Genomic DNA, 17411 nt, shown 5'->3' on the forward strand with positions numbered 1-17411 from the left:
ATTTTTTTCCCCTACAAATTCTTACTAGGCAGAGATGCAAAATGCAAAGTGGCTTTTCCTGGGACTTCTCATAAGCAGTGTAAGAAATTGTGGTGGATTTAAACCCAAGACCTGAGTTGATTTGTTATTTAAAGTATGAATATGGAAGTGGGCAACATATCCATATTACAGGCATGTAGTGATTGGAGGTGTTCTCAATTATGGTAGTCAAGGAAAAAAGAAAAACTCTTGTCAACATGAAATGACACATTTCTCTTAGTAGAACTATATATCTTTTAACTCAACAAATGTAAAATTTTCCTATTTTTATTTTTTGCAGCTATATGTGGTCATTTGAAAAAGCTCACCTCAGCATGGTTCAGATAATCACAGGACATCTTGTTGAGTCCTTTGATGAAGAATTTAGAACTCTCTATGCCAGATCATGTGTCCCCAGTTCATTCGCTCAGGAAGAATCAGCCCGGGTGAAGCATAGCAAGGCTCTGTGGGAGAATGGCACTTACCAGCGTTCAGTCTCTTCATTAGCTTCTGTTTCTAGCCAAAGAAACATTCTTGGTAGACAAGACAACGCTCATAAACTAGATTCTAGTTACTTCAAAAGAGGGATATATACCCGGAATGACCATGACAAATATAGCATAAGAAATCATGGATATAAACCTCATTTTGTTCCAAATTTTAATGGTCCAAATGCAATCCGTCAGTGTCAGCCCAGTCAGAATGAAAATTGGAAGAGGCATAGTTATGCTGGGGAACAGCCAGAAACAGCATCATACCTGTTGCTGAATAGGACTGTGAATCGAACCATCAGTCCTCCTGGTAATTGGAAAAAGTCTTCAGATAGTTTGGCATCTTCATCACGCGGAGGCTATGCAAGCCACCAGAACGCACCTCCCCAAAGTTTTGGCAATTGGCTTGCCCAGAGGAAGACAACACATTTTGCAGAAAGGAATTCAAATGTGCGGAGGTCTTTTAATGGGACAGATAATCATGTTCGCTTTCTGCAACAACGAATGCCAACCCTTGAGAATACCACGAAGTCATTCTTGCGTAACTGGAGAATTGAATCCTACTTGAATGATCATTCAGAAGCTTCACCTGATTCTAATGGATCGGCTCTAGGTGACCGGCTTGAGAGCTATGATAGTTCTGAAAATTTGAAAGCCAATGCCCTTTATACCCATTCACGGCTTCGCCCCTCTCTTGTGTTTAAACCAACCTTACCTGAGCAGCAGGAAGTTAATAGTTGTGCAACTGGCTCCTCAAATTCAACTATCATTGGTTCCCAGGGAAGTGACACACCTAAAGAGATCCCAGACACCCCTACGAGTGTAGAGCATTCGACAGACAAACCCTTGCCAGAATCAAGCTCCAAGCCACCATCAGAGTCAGAGATGCCAAAAATGCACACCTCGCAGGTTCCCGAAAACCACTCTGCAGTCTTAAGCCAAGCTACGAGTGGCCAGAGGACAGAGTCAAACAACTATCTATATACAAATCTGTGTGTAAATAAGCAGACAGAAAATCTAAAGAATCAACCAAATGAGAATATGCTTAAAAGACGAAGTTTCCCATTCTTTGACTACTCAAAAGCCAATTTAGATCATGGAAACAGTAAGCACTATGTATATAGCACACTTACCAGGAATCGAATTAGACAACCAGAAAAACCCAAAGAGGATTTGCTGAAAAGTTCTAAAAGCATGCACAATGTGACCAATAGCATAGAAGAGCAGGAGGAGGTGGTCAAGAGAGACCCTTCGAGCGGCACAGCTACCAAGTCAATTTCCATTGCTGCTTTGCTCGATGTGAATAAAGAGGAACCTAACAAAGAACTCACTTCAAAGAAAGAAGTTAAGGGTTCCCCCAGCTTTTTGAAAAAGGGATCTCAGAAGTTAAGGTCCTTACTTAGCCTTACCCCAGAAAAGAAAGAAACTCTATCCAAAAGTAAAACATCCCCCTTTTACAGAATGTGTAGTAGTTCTGACACTTTAGCTTCTGAGGCTGAAGATCAAAACCCAAGAAAATCAGAACCGAAAGTTGATTCATCGCCTAGAAGAAAGCGTACTTCCTCAACAAACTCTCAAGGCAGCATCCACAAGAGTAAGGAAGATATAACAGTCAGCTCATCTCAGGGGATAAGTTCTGCATCCAATGAAAGTAATGAAATGATACCTTCACCAGGTCCAGTTGAAAAGAAGTTCTTGGAAAGGGCAGGGGACGCGTCTGCCCCGAGATTTAACACGGAACAGATACAATACCGAGATTCGAAGGAGATTAATGCTGTTGGTTCTCTAAGAAAACCAGCTTCTTCAAGGCCAAAGCCCAGTGAGCTTGTAAGGACTCAGTCAACTGACCGGCGCATTTATAGTCGTTTTGAGCCGTTTTGTAAGATTGAGAATTCTATTCAGCCAACCAGCACCATGCCAAATGCCAGTATACACCGCCCAGAAATAAAATCCACAACGGTGGGCAATAGTTACGGCAGGTCCAGCCCAATGCTGAATTACAACACTAACGTTTACCACACGTATCAGCCAAATGAAAACAAGTTTCGAGGATTTATGCAGAAGTTTGGAAACTTCATACACAAAAATAAATGAGATACCGTAATTGCAAGTAGATATTAAAATTCAAAGTGAATGTGGCTATAAATATTTGTCCAAAGAACATTGTGGACTGTTTTTGTAACATGTCAATAGATTTCGGAAGGGGCAGATTTTGGGTATGATGTGTATTTTTACCAACATACTATGTACAGTAAAGTTATTGTTCTGTGTGATAACGTTAATTGTCCTTAATTATACTAATAGAATGGCTCTATAAACACATTTTTAAATGGCAGTGGTAAAAAGTGGAATTAAATTGTTTTTATCAGACTGAAGATCTTAAGACTTGAAAAGAACTTTAATGGCAAGATGGTATGTGAATTTTAACCATTTATTCCAAAGTTTTTCCTTTATTTAAAGTCTTTTATAAAAGGATCCTAATACTATCAGTGGCCCTTTATAACACATCTTTATACTGTTTTCATAACTTCAGGTTATGAGAAAATAAGACAAAGCCTTTTGGTTTTAAACGGCCTTTAAATTTTATAGGATAACGTGTTATATTTTATTAATGTTTTATCGCTTTTCCTGTGGAACATATATAACAGGTTGGGCAGCACAGTAAATTTTAAACCACGTATCTCAACATATATTTTTTTCAAATTTTGCCTGAGGGTGTTTGCAAAGTATGGGCCTCCTGCAGTACAGGGACATCGCAGGGGCTTGTCTTCCTTCGCCCCTAAGAACCATCCCGGGCGTGCTCCTTTCCACTGTTGCCAGGGAGCCTGTGCTCACTCGCCCAGTAGCTGCTGGCCTTGGCTGTTTCTTCCTTCAAACTTATAACAAGCCATCAGGAATTGAAAAACGCGAATTATTCATATCCTTTTTCTAACATAAAAAATTTTAGAAATACATTTTTATCTTAAGATTGGTGTGACAATGCTTTGGTGTTCTGATTGCAAAAGTCTTTGTGTGTGTTTTTTTTTTTTTGTTGGTTTTTTTTTTTAATGCTGTGCCAAATACAGTGTGACTGGGCTGTGTTTTCATAAGAGTGCTGTGGTGAATATGAGAAGTGGTGCTCTAGTCTATTCTTCCATGACCATGGCACCTAGTTGAAGAGTTTAACTGCTCCTATATCTTGAGTTGATGATGATACTCAGATCATAAGCTACCCTTTGCCTTTCTTAGAGTAATGAAATAAAAGCTCCATATCCATTACAGAAACTTTAACTTGGCTTTACTTCATCCACAAAGAACAGAATTCTAGAAACATGCATCATTTGAGAAGTGGGAAGGGTTTCTACAACACTTTAAATTTCACGCCTTCTAAGTTGCTGTATGAGGTAGTAGTGTTTTAAAAATGCAAGATTAGTCAAATATTAATATCTATGTTATTAAATAATTAAAATAATGGCATTAACATATCTGTCATTCAAATAATTTTCCATGAAACCATGATAAGAAATATGATGGGGAAAACATGACAGTTGGGAAAAGAAAACATATATTGAGTACTTACCCTAGACAAGTTTTGAACCTGAACCTAAAGTAATCTCAGCGGCATTTTGTGGGTACCAGTGCCCTCATTATTTATAGTTAATGATTGAGGTGATAATTGAGACATTGAAATTCAGAAACACCATGCCCCAAGTCACATAACTAATAAGTAATGATACTAAGGTGTCTATAACATCCTGGCACACTACTTTACCTCCCAAATGTGCTCATCTTCTGCCTCGCCCAAACTGTTAGGAATTAAATGAGAAAAACGTTTATATACCCTGACTCAACAGCAATCAACCAAAAAAAAGTTTAGTTGAATTCCACCAGACAACAAAGATACATGGGGCTTAAAATAATCATAGTAGGTAGGATTAAGGAATTAAATTGAGACTGATTTCTGAATGTAACCTAGCAGGACAGTTTTAATTGCTAAGCAGTCTTTTTGATCCCCTTCCAGTTGACCTGTGACAATGAGAGGAAAAGAAGAGGAACCATTAGTGAGCTATAACCTGCTTCTGTCCTAGAGAAAAAAAAAACCCATTAGGGTAGGAAGCAAGGCAGTGAATGGAATTCAAAGCTAAATACATCTAGTTGAATATTCATGATAACTCTGTGAAGTACATACGTACCTTCCCCCCGCACACACCCCCTAAATGAGAAAACTAAGTCTCAAAGAATTTAGGTAAGTTTCCAACAGTTACACAACTCTACATTGGTAGAACTGGAGTTTAAACACAAAAGCCTGTATTTTTTTTTTTAAAGACAATTTATTTTTTAGGGAGAGGGGAAGGGAGAGAGGGTCAGGAAGAGAAACACCAATGTTTGGTTGCTTCTCGCAAGCCCCTCACCAGGGACCTGGCCTGCAACTCAGGCATGTGCCCTGACTGAGAATTGGACAGGCCACCCTTTGCTTCATAGTCCGGTGCTCAGTCCACTGAGCCACACCAGCCAGAGCAAAAGCCTATATTTTTAATGCTATACTACACCATAGCTTACTGGCTTCTTATTTCTTTGTGCTTGAGGAACCTCATTTGAAAGTAGTCACTCTCTTTTGCTCTCCCTTTACAAATTGCAAAAATATAACAATATTGGAGAGCAACAGCATTTTATAAACACAAATACAGAATATAATATTCAGTTTCACATCATTCACAAAAAATAGGTGTTAAAATTCTCATTATAACCTAGGGAATTCTCAAGTTCTACAACATAGGATTTTTTTATTTTGGTAAACTGAGTGTAATAGATCAAAAGTTCTACACACTTTGTAATAAATTAATAGCATAATTAAACTTAGAGGGGAGAGTCATTTTTCACAGAAAAGGTAACCAGGGATATTTACCAATAAATAAATAAATAAGCCTTTGAAATGTGTATTTCCTTGTAATAAAAAGAATTCAGTTGCAATAAAAAAGCTGTTTTTAATTGTTAGTGGGTTGATTTTAGAGTCATCTGGAAATTGCAAGTTTTTTATAGATAGTGTCAGGTTATTTTAAAATGTTAGAAGTTAGTGAAAAAATTTTAACTTTGCTCTTAGAAAACCTGACTTCCATCATTCTGGACTATAGCCCTTATTATGCATCTAATAAAGGCAGAACCCACAGTTAAACAAACCAGATGGACTTTAATGTAACACCCATTCTTTGTTACTGTTCGATGGGGCATCTTTCAGAGATAAGGGAATAATGGGCTAATTGTTATTAGGCAGCTCTGAAAACACAAATCCTGAAAATTTAGAGCAACGTAATTTTAAAGCCAAAATTACAAAAAGACTGAAATGTAAATCAAGTTTAACAACAAGCAAGAGCTTGGAGTTTTGTACAGCAACTACCATCATTTCTGGAAACAGCTGTAATAGTTTGTGAGTTCCTCCTCTCCCTAGTGAAATTGGGAAGTATTAGATGCTTTATTTTATCTACTTGATGGGCAGTTTAGGCTTTCGCACAGCAGATTTATTCTTTGCCTTTTTTCTTTATTTTCCTTTTTTTCAGAAATATCTGTATGTCAGAATCTCTACATAGAGTAAATTTTCAAAGTTTCTGTGGCTCAGAAACTGCTCAAGGTTAAGACTGAACAAGCACACAATACTCCAAATAATTACTCAGAGTTTGAGTTTTAAACACACACTCCAAACTTCACGGATGTGTTTCAAGCAATATAATTTCTTTTTTCCCCAAATTAATATTGGTGGAAAGATAACATCATGTAAGAGTCCTTTCACATTAAATAAGGTAATTTTTATTCTCTACATAGTACATTACTTTAAATGTAAGCAGAAACTCAAGAAAATAGGCGTGATTTCAAAGTTCTTGGCAGATAGCTTCAGAACAGTTAAGTGCCTGTATCCTGAACACATCAGTGCTTCTCTATCATAACAGTTGGGTTCAGCCACGATTCTGATGTGGTGTGTTATGGTGTGAGTATGTGTTGGTGGTCTCACTTGGGCCAGCAAATACCCTGTTCAATCAAGATGACATTTGGTGTGATCTAGATAAGCAGGAAGAAGGTTGAACTCTGACTGTATTCAACCTGAACTTTCTCAAGATCATCTGGTTATTCAACTATTATTTCACAGATATTTGTCTTTTATGAATATCTGTTGATTCTTAATGTGCCTATATGATAAGGAATATAAAGGAGAATCATTATTTCATGTTAACTATGTGTGGTGCTTTTTTTTAAGTTTATCATAATATTTAGTTTGGTTTTATAATATTTAAAATTAAAAAAGATGAAATTATAAACCAAATAGTCAATTTTTAATAGACAATGTTAGCAAAGAAATATTCTTCCAAATTAACTTTTGTTTTTAAATCCAATAAATGAATATTAAATAATTTTGTACAAATACCAACATATTGTAAGGTGTTTATTTATTATCTTCATACCATGGATTTTCACATAAGCTTATACTTTCAATTAGTTGTTATATTATGAATTTAGATTTTATACATTTTTAAATGTCTCCATAATTTTTAAAAGGTTTTTATATACTTCTTTTTACAGAGAGAAGTAGGGAGGAAAAATGAGAAGGAAAGAAACATTGATGAAAGAAGGAAACGTTGTTCAGTTGCCTTTCACATATGCCCTAACCAGGGACCAAATCCATAGCCCAGGCATGTGCCCTGAACAGGAATCTAAGTGGCAACCTTTTGCTTTGCATAACAATGCCTAACCAACAGAGTCATACCAGTGAGGGCATATTTCTCCATATTGCCTCCAAGGACAAATTTTGAAACCATACCTTAAACACTTTTAGATTTATTTTGATTAGCAATTTTATATAATAATTTATCCAAATTTGATATTGTGACTATTTTTTCCTTAACTATTATATGCACTCATTCTCTTTATTTCTATTTTGTCTGCAATAGAGTAATTTTAAATAGCCAGTGACTGAAAAATAGGGAATTTATTTCATTTTAAAAATAGTTACTGACTTGTATGACATTTAGTCTGAGTAAAAGATTCAAAAGGAACTTTTATATTAGATCAATTAGTGACATTAAATAAGCTAAAGTCTGAAAGTAACTTAAAACTTAAAAATGTGTTTTCCTTAGGAAAAAAATAATTTATATCACAGATTAAGATACAGTTGAAATACTGTTTTGGAAATAAAATAGTGTCTTTGTAAAGGCAAGTGTTTTTAAGTAGGTAAATATAATTTTAAGTAAAAACAGTTTTTATTTTTTTATTTACCATAAATGCTGATGGTTAAGAAAATCCTGGTTCAATGGAATAGCAAGGGAAATAGACAAGGATTTACTTTTTTGTGGCCATCATAAAGGAAACTTGTGAATAGGCTCAGTTAATATGAGCAGTCAAAGATCATCCTGAGGTAATTGGGTTAGATAAACAGGGAAGGGCATTAAAAGGAGTAAGTGTGTGTCCTGCCTGGAGAAAAGAATCATGTGAGCTGAAAGCAGTAGGAAACAGAAGCAAGCAATATATACAAGAAAACTCTTGAGTTAAAAGTATAACAACAAATTGGATATTTTTCTCATAATAAACGGTTTCAACAATATGGCTCGTTTATTTAACACTCATACTTGGAACCTACTTTGTTGAATTTATGTAAGTTATAGTAGGCTTTTGAGTAAGTTAAAAAAAAAAATGTCTTGAATAATCAGAGGCTTTACAAGTTTCATGTGTTTTAAGACTAGCCCGAACTAACAGCAAAAATGTATATGCTGTGATGCAAGATGGCAGAGAAGTAAGTGGAAGCTACACCAACCTCCTCCCAGGGCCAATCTGGAATTACAACTAAATTGTAGAGAAATCATCTTGAATAACCAACCTATCACTTGCTGGAGAGAAGCTTTACAACCAAGGACAGACAGAAGAAACCACTTCACCACAAAATGTGACAAATAGGGAGTGTGGAGGATGTGTGAGAGGGCTGGCTGGGCTCCCCTGGGTGGCAGCTGAAGTTACAAAGGGATATTTCAAGGGCTGTGGGGTTCCCCCGAGAGTGTGGGGTCTAAGCCCCAAGCTCGGCACCCCAGCCTACAGCAACAGAGCCAGGAAAGAAACCCAGATTACATCCAGCTGTGAAAAGTAGTAGCATTTCTGTCTGCCAGGGAAAGATGGCTGGGGATGCATAGAACCTATTAAAGGGCCAACACACAAAATTTCATTTGCAGCACTTACCTGGGGCTCCAGCAAAAGGAGGGAAGAATGGACTAGATGCATGAGTATCATCTGGGGTTGGTGGCTCTGGGAAAAGAACTGAAGGAACGGACACTAGGAGTCTTGTGCTGAGTCATTCCCCATAGAGCAGTAGCCACCTTTCTTAGGCAGAGCACTCCCCTCCAAGTGGCATCATCTTGAGGGGAAGCAAAAGCCCTGTCTTCAGGAATTACTCTGCCCCACCCTGGGGCACTTAAGCCAGGCTGCTGAGTACAGCTTGAGGCTTATATCATTGATTAAGTTTAATAACTATGGTAGATATCTGGGACCTCTGAGACTTGAGCTGGCTTTCCTTCAGACCTTTTGCTGATAAAAGCTGGCCTTGGTGCTCAGCCTGGTTCATTCTGCACACAAACAGCCCCCACAGAGGGAATCACATGCTGTGGATCACTGACAGCTCCGAACAGATTGCACAGGGCCAGTCGCAAGAAGTATCTGACAAAGGTCTGCCCTGGAGTTTGCAAATCTACCTAGTGCATAGAAACAAATACAAAGAGGCAGCCAAAATGAGAAAAAAAATAAAAAACAGGCCCCAAAAGAACAAAAGAATTCTCTAGAAGAACTACATGAAATAGAGGCAAGCAATTTATCAGAGTTTAGAGTAATAATCATTAGAATACTCAACAGCATGAAAAATAGAAACTATAAAAAAGAACCAGTCAGAAATAAAGAATGTAATATCTGAAATGAATAATACACTGGAAGGAATAAACAGTAGGTTAGGTGAAGCAGAGGACTGAATCAGTGATTTGGAAGATAAGGCAGAAAAAAACAGAGCAGCAAAAAAAAAAAAAAAAAAAAAAAAGAATTTAAAAAAAATGAGGAGAGCTTAAGAAACATTTTGGACAACATGAAGCATAACAACATCCACATCATGGGAATATCAGAAGGAGAAGAGAGTGAGCAAGGGATTGAGAACCTGTTTGAAAAAATGACCAAAAACTCCCCTAATCTGGTGATGGTAAGAACACACAAATCTATGAAGCTCATAGAGTCCCAAACAAGTTGGGCCCAAAGAGGCCTACACTGAGACACATCACCATTAAAGTGACAAGGCTTAAGACAAGGAGAGAATCCTAAAAGCTGCAGGAGAAAATCTGGTAGTTACACAGGAACACCAATTAGACTGTCATCTGATTTCTCAACAGAAACATTTCAGGCCAGAAGGGAGTGGCATGAAATATTCAAGGTGATGAAAAGCAAGCACCTACAACCAAGGCTACTTTACCCAGCAAGATTATCATTTAAATTCAAAGAAGAAATAAGAACCTTCTCTGACAAGAAAAAACTAAAGGAGTTTGTAAACACCAAACCAAAACTGCAAAAAATGTTAAAGGGCTTGCTTTAAGAAAGAGAAGAAAATGATGAAGAAAGAAAAAATAGGAAAATAGTCTAACAATAACATGGCATAAATATGTACCTATCAATAATCACCTTAAATGTAAATGACTTAAATGTTCCAACCAAAATACATAGGGTAGCTGAATGGATAAGGAAACAAGGTTCATATATATGCTGCCTCCAAGAGACATCTCTGATTGAAAGATACACACAGATTAAAAGTAAAGAGATGAAAAAAGATATTTCATGCACATGGAAAAGAAAAAAAAAGCTGGGGTAGCAATATTTATATCCAACAAAATAGACTTTAAAGCCAAGGCTATAGTAAAAGACAAAGAAGGGCACTACATAATAATTAAGGGAACAATCCAACAAGAGGATATAATGCTAGTAAACATTTACACACCCAATATAGGAGCACCTAATTATGCAAAGCAAATCTTGATAGATATAAAGGGAGAGATGGACAAAAATATAGTCATAGTCTGGGATTTTAACACCCCATTGACTTCAGCTGATAAATCTTCCAGATGAAAATCAACAAAGAGACAGTGGCCTTAAATGACACACTAGATCAAATGGATCTAATGGATATCTTCAGAGCACTTCACCCCAAGAATATACATACCTTTCAAGTGCACATGGAACATTTTCTAGGATAGACCACATGTTAGAATCGCTAAACATGTCTCAATAAATTTAAGAAGATTAAAATCATATCAAGCATCTTCTATGAAACTAGAAATCAATCACAAGGACACTGAAAACGCACAAAGATATGGAAGTTAAATAACATGTTATTAATCAATGAATGGGTCAACAACGAGATCAAGGCAAAAATCAAAAGATACTGTTAAACAAATGAAAATAAGAACACAACAATCCAAAATCTGTGAGACACAGGGTAAGCAATCCAAAGATGGTAATTCATAGCGTTATAGGCCTATCTCAAAAAGACAAGAAAATGCTCAAATAAACTATCTAACTTTACACTTACAGGAACTTGAAAAAGAACAGCAAACAAAACCCAAAACAAAAAGCAGTAACTGAAGCGGTAATCAAAACATTTTCTGCAAACAAAAGCCCTGGACTGGATGACTTCACAGGTAAATTTTACCAAACATTCAAAGAAAAACAAACACTTTTCCTCCTCAAACTATTACAAAAAATTCATGAGAAGGGAAGGCTCCCATGCTGGCAATTTAACAAGGCCGGCATTATCCTAATTCCAAAACCCAATAAAGACACTACAAAAAAGAAAATTTTATGCCAATATTCCTGATGAACATAGATTCTAAAACGCTTAACAAAATATTACCAAACCGAATACAGCAATACATCAAAAAGATCATACACTATGATCAAGTGTGATTCATTCTGGGAACACAAGGTTGGTACAACATTTGCAAATCAATAAATGTGATTCACCACATAAGCAAAATGAAGGATAAAAACCACATAATCATATCAATAGATGCAGAAAAAGAATTTGGTATAATCCAGCACTCATTTATGATAAAAACTCTCAGCAAAGTGCAAATACAGGGAACATACCTAAATGTAATAAAAGCCATATATGACAAACCCACAGCCAGCATCATACTCAATGGGCAAAAACTACAAGTGTTTCCCTTTGATAAGGAACAAGACAGTGATGTCTGCTATCACCTCTCTTATTCAACATAGTACTGGAAGTCCTAGCCACAGCAACCAGGAAAGAAGAAGAAATAAAAGGTATCCAGATTGGAAATGAAGAGGTAAAACCATCTTTATTTGCAGATGATATGATACTGTACCTAGAGAACCCGAAAGATTTCACCAAGAAACTTCTAGAACTGATAAATGAATTCAGCGAAGTATTAGGATACAAAATTAATACCCAGAAATCAGTTGCATTTTTATATGCCAATAATGAACTAACAGAAAGAGAAGTTAAGAAAACAATCCCATTCAAAATTGCTTCAAAAACAATAAAGTACCTCAGATTAACCTAACTAAGGATGTAAAATACCTGTACATGCAAAATTATAAGAAATTCAAGAAAATACAAATAAGTAGAAGCACATACCATGTTAATGGATAGGAAGAATTAACATCATTAAAATGTCCATACAACTCAAAGCAATCTATAGATTCAATGCAATTCCTATCAAGATTCTGATGTTGTATTTCACAGATTTAGAACAAATATTTCAAAAATTTTTATGGAACCACAAAAGGTGCCACATAGCAACAGCGATCCTGAGAAAAACAAAGTTGGAAGAATCACACTAGCTAATATCAAATGATACTACAAGGCAACAGTAATCAAAACAGCATGGTACTTGCATAAATACAGGCACATAGATCAAAGGAACAGAATAGAGCAGCCAGAAATAAACCCACACCTTTATAGTCAATCAATATTTGACAGAGGAGGCAAGCACATACAATGGGCTAAAGACAGTTTATTCAATAAATTGTTTTGGGAAAATTGGACAGATACGTGCAGAAAAATGAAGCTAGGCCATCTTATACCACGCACAAGAATAAATTCAAAGTGGATCAAAGACTTAAATGTTAGACCTGAAAACATAAAAATTGTAGAAGAAAACACATGCAGCAAAACCTCAGACATTGCTTGTAGCAATACTTTATCAGATATATCTCCCCAGGCAAGGAAAACAAAAGAAAAAATAAACAAATGGGACTACATAAAACTAAAAAGTTTTTGCCTAGCAAAAGAAAATATCAACAAAATAAAAAGACCACCCACAGAATGGGAGAGCGTATTCACCGATACATCTAATAAAGGGTTAATATCCAAAATTACATAGTACTTAGAAAACTCAACACCAAAAAAAGCAAACAACACAATTTAAAAAATGGGCCAAGGACCCGAGTAGACACTTCTTCAAAGTGGACATGGCCAATAGACATATGAAATGATGCTCATCACTAATCATCAGAGAAATGCAAATTAAAACTACAATGAGATAACATCCCACACTGTCAGAATGGCTATCATCAATAAATCAACAAACCACAAGTGCTGGTGAGGATGTGGAGAGAGGGCATCCCTTTTGCACCCTTGGTGGGAATCCAGACTTGTGCAGCCACTGCAGAAATCAGTATGGAGATGCCTCAACAAATTAAAAATGGATCTGCCTTTTGACCCAATCCTACTTCTGGGAATATATCCAATGGAACTCCAAACACTAATTTGAGAGAACATAACCACCCCTATGTTCATTGCAGCATTATTTGCAATCACTGAGGTATGGAAGCAGCCTGAGTGTCCTTCAATAGATGAGTAGATAGAATAATTATGGGACATTTACACAATGGAATACTACTCGGACATAAAAAAAGAAACAGAGAAAGAAAACTTACCCTTTGTAACAGCAGGGATGGACCTGGAGAACATTATGCTAGTGAAATAAGCCATCCAGAAAAACACAAATATCATATGATTTCATTCATATGTGGAATCTAATGAACAAACTGAACTAACAAGCAAAACAGAGACTGACTCATAGATGGAAGGCATGACAGCTAGTGTGGGGGTAGTTTAGAGGGTGGAGAGATTGACAAAAAATGAAAAAGGACTCATGGGCATGGACAACAGTGTGATGACTGTGGGGGTGGGTGGGAAGAGGGTATTAGGGGACTAAATGGTAATGGAAAAAAAATTAGCTTTCAGAAAAAAACATGTGTATGCTATTTGTCCACACTGTGCTTTGATGTACTCCTAGTGCCTAGCAAATGTGCACGTAGAGATGCCTGGTAAATACTCTGTGTGAATCTAGTCATTTCCTTGACTGAAATTGGAAAATATATATTCTTTTAATATCCAAGCATAAAAATATGCATTTTATAACTATTTGAATAGCTATTTTTTACAAAAGGCATGATGAATGGGTTAATGAAGCAGGGGTTTCTAGTTTAAATTTCAGCCACATTTACCCTAGAATTTGGACATCATTATCGGTCCAGCAGCACTGATCTTCTGAGAATTTTTTTTTTTTTTTTTTTAGAAAAGAAAACCCCTTATGAAGAATTCATTCTAAGGGAAACAGAGTTCGGCCATTCTAATTGAGTTCGAAGGCTACTGGCACTCTAGGGAAGGAAGGTTTGATTTGTGTCAGTCATTTAGAATGTCAACCAACATAGGCCAAATATATGAGGCTGGAAGGGAAAAATGGCTGCCCTAAAGTACCCTGGATGGTGCTTAGAAAGAGCAAGGCAGGCGTCAGGGGCTCTTCCACAGCCAGGCTTGCCAGGGCCTTCAGTACACAGACTCCGGTTGTCTATAGCAACCTCTCTGCTCACATTGAAAGGTTGTAGCAATAATAGCAAAATCTTTGCTGGACAACAATTAGGCACATAGACCACTTTTGATGTGGAAGGCAATTGGCGGTATTGCACAATGGGTCAAAGCAGGAAATAATAGATGCCATGAAGTAGCCAAGAGGGTAAATCCATTTAGGGACTCATAGAACATATACAGGAGAAAGTAGGAGGTGCTAAAATTCCATCACAACATATTTAGATGGGAACTTACTGTTCCCTTATTCTTACTGAGTTAGAATGGCCTAGGAAATACGAGTCATATCTGCAACATCCACAGGAAAACACAAAATATTTGTGACAAAATTTAGAAAATTAATTTGACAGAATGGTCTCCACCATTTCACTTTCCTTAGAAAGAGATAAATGAAGGTGGGAGAGGGGAGCAACAAGCCCCAAAATAAAACAAAAATAAGAAATTTGAATCAGGGATTTATTTTAGAAAAGAAATTTCAGGGCATATCCTGATACTAGCACATTGTGTCTCTAAATTTCTTTTTGCTAGCTATAAAAATAAAGATTGTTAACCATCTTTATGGGTCTCAATCAACATGCAGATTTAATTAGATTTAACAGACTACATTTTAAAAATAATGTTCTTTTTTTATTTTTGTATTTTACAAACTGCCAAAATTATATTTTAGTTAACTGCTAAGGCTAAATTAGTTACAAACTCATTAAAATACAATAAGCATTCTAGTTAATGAGGGTCTACCATAAAGCTCAGAAGTAGATGTATTTCTGTAAATGAGGGGTCTAAAATACTTTGATTTCTTATTTTTCTTCCCCAAGCAGAATATAATATTGCTCTTTTAAAATTCTATTATATATTTTGCCAATTCAGATATAAATATTTATTGAACTTTGCAAAATATTTTATAAGTGTGTTTTATGTGATTCAAGATTTAAAAATATCTGTTATATCAAGTGCATTCACAGTGCTTGGCACAGAGATGGGGTCTGTAAGTGCTAAATTCATGTGATCTCCAGAGAAAATACATGAGGGATATATTTTGCATTCTAAAGATTTTATTTATTTTTAGAGAGAGGAGAAGGGAGGGAGAAAGAAAGGGAGAGAAACATCAGTGTGTTGCTGCCTCTCACGTATCCCCTATTGGAGACCTGGCCAGCAACCTGGGCATGTGCCCTGAGTGAGAATTGAACTGGAAACCCTTTGGTTCGCAGTCCAGCGTTCAATCCACTGAGCTATACCAGCCAGGGTTGCATTCTAATACTGATAATGTGGAAGACTTTGTTTTAAAAAAAATTAAATAAAAATAGGTGAAAGAATGGAGAGCAAGTAAAAAGCTAAATGCTACTTCTATCTTCTGACAAACCACTTTTTGAAGCTGAACTTCTTTTTGCTTGTGTTCCTTCATATTTAATGAAAATTACATTTTGTACTTCGTAGGAGTAAGTGTATATTAAAGACATCTACCTTATCATTTGAGACCCCTTGAAAAAAGGGCACACGGCAAATATTAGCACAGCAGAATTACCATCTTTTAGGCATTGCATTGAATTTTTTTTTTTTAACTTGGCTAAAGGCAGTAATAACTTAAACCCTGAGTTCTCTCCAGTGAACTCAAAGTTTGACGAAGAGGTTGCTTTCCAGATGCTGGGAATTAAAACTGTAAGTATGTTAGGGTAAAATATATTTTTAAATGTCAACTAGCTTTAAATATTTTTGTGTTAAAACCAGAGGTCAGAGATTGGCCAGAAAAGGGTGAGTTGGAGAGCGTGCAGACACAGGTTCCAGTACAAACTCCCGATGAGGTGCATGGAGTGACAGCTGTTCCATCAGCCAGAAATGATAGAATCTCATGGACTCTTCTTGGAATACTAAAAACAATGGTTTCAGAGATTGTAGGATTTCTTAATGTTTAATGAACCTGAGAGTTAGCTTTAAGTTGTCTTTACCTCATGTTTGAGATTCTGAGAGACCATCTATCCCAAGAGTGGCGCACCTTAGTTTGGTAAATGACAAAAGGTGTGTTTAATGTATGGTGACCAGGCCTGATATTTATACACCCTAAATTATAGATTTTAGATTAGATACAAACTTTTCTACATCAGGCTCCATACTGACTCATCTAAATGTATGCAAGTTTTTTCTTTCATATTAATATATAATCAGCAAAAACTGTAGGCCCTTTTTTTTCAACCATTTAACATATTTTCTTTTCTACACCTGGATATTTTGTCTTATATCTCCCTATGTCAGAGCAATAAATAAATAGGATGAGTTGGGATTTTAGTTCAGTATGTAGACTATTAAGTTACCCAGCTACATCAAACACTGTTTCTCACATTATTGAAATTACATAAACACATAAGTACACATACAAAATAGAGACTTTAACAGAAAGTATAAGTTAATATATTCATCTTTATCAGGACTTTTTGTTCTTTTTTTTTTCCTTGTTCTCCTCCCACATAGTCAGAATTAATAATTATTACAATAACATTATATAGAGTTTTTTAGATTCGGATACAAAATGTCCTTTAATCCTTGTAACAATTCTGAGCCACATAAGCTTATTTGCATTTAACAGATAAAGAAAATTAAGTTCATAGAAGTAATGTGATATATTCAAGACCACATGAAGACATTGACCTAATTCTTTTTTTGTTCTATGGTTCTTTCTTTTAAGATTATATTTATTTATTTTTAGAGGGAGAGAAATATTTATTTTTAGAGGGAGAGTGTGCCAGAGAAACATTGATCAGCTGCCTCTTGCACATCCCTAACCCGAGACCTTACCTGAAACCCAGGCATGTGCTCTGCCAGGGAATCAAACTGGACACCTTCCGGTTTGCAAGATAACACCCAACCCACTGAGCCACACCTGTGAGGGCAAGCCTTTTGGTTCTTAAATGTAGTACTACAAATGAATATCTGTGAAATCATCCAAAAATTGTTGTCACTTTCTAGATGTGTAGACCTGTTAATATCAAGAACTTTGTGGTACTCAGTTTTTCATTACCTAATACATTTAT

The 17411-nt window shown here is 36.2% G+C and overlaps 1 protein-coding gene across 1 annotated transcript in view; it reads left to right on the forward strand.

Annotated features, from left to right (window-relative positions):
* Positions 1-2603, forward strand: part of FAM83B (family with sequence similarity 83 member B) — an 82749-nt gene extending 80146 nt beyond the window's left edge. Inside the window, exon 5 of the mRNA XM_054568829.1 lies at positions 320-2603. Coding sequence (XP_054424804.1) covers positions 320-2603 — 2284 coding nt within the window. The remainder of the gene's footprint in view (positions 1-319) is intronic.
* The last annotated feature ends 14808 nt before the right edge of the window (positions 2604-17411 follow it).

The sequence above is a fragment of the Pteronotus mesoamericanus genome, unplaced genomic scaffold (genome assembly GCF_021234165.1).
Source record: "Pteronotus mesoamericanus isolate MK-2021 breed Mesoamerican mustached bat unplaced genomic scaffold, CSHL_Meso_final contig_20, whole genome shotgun sequence".
Taxonomy (NCBI): Eukaryota; Metazoa; Chordata; class Mammalia; order Chiroptera; family Mormoopidae; genus Pteronotus; species Pteronotus mesoamericanus.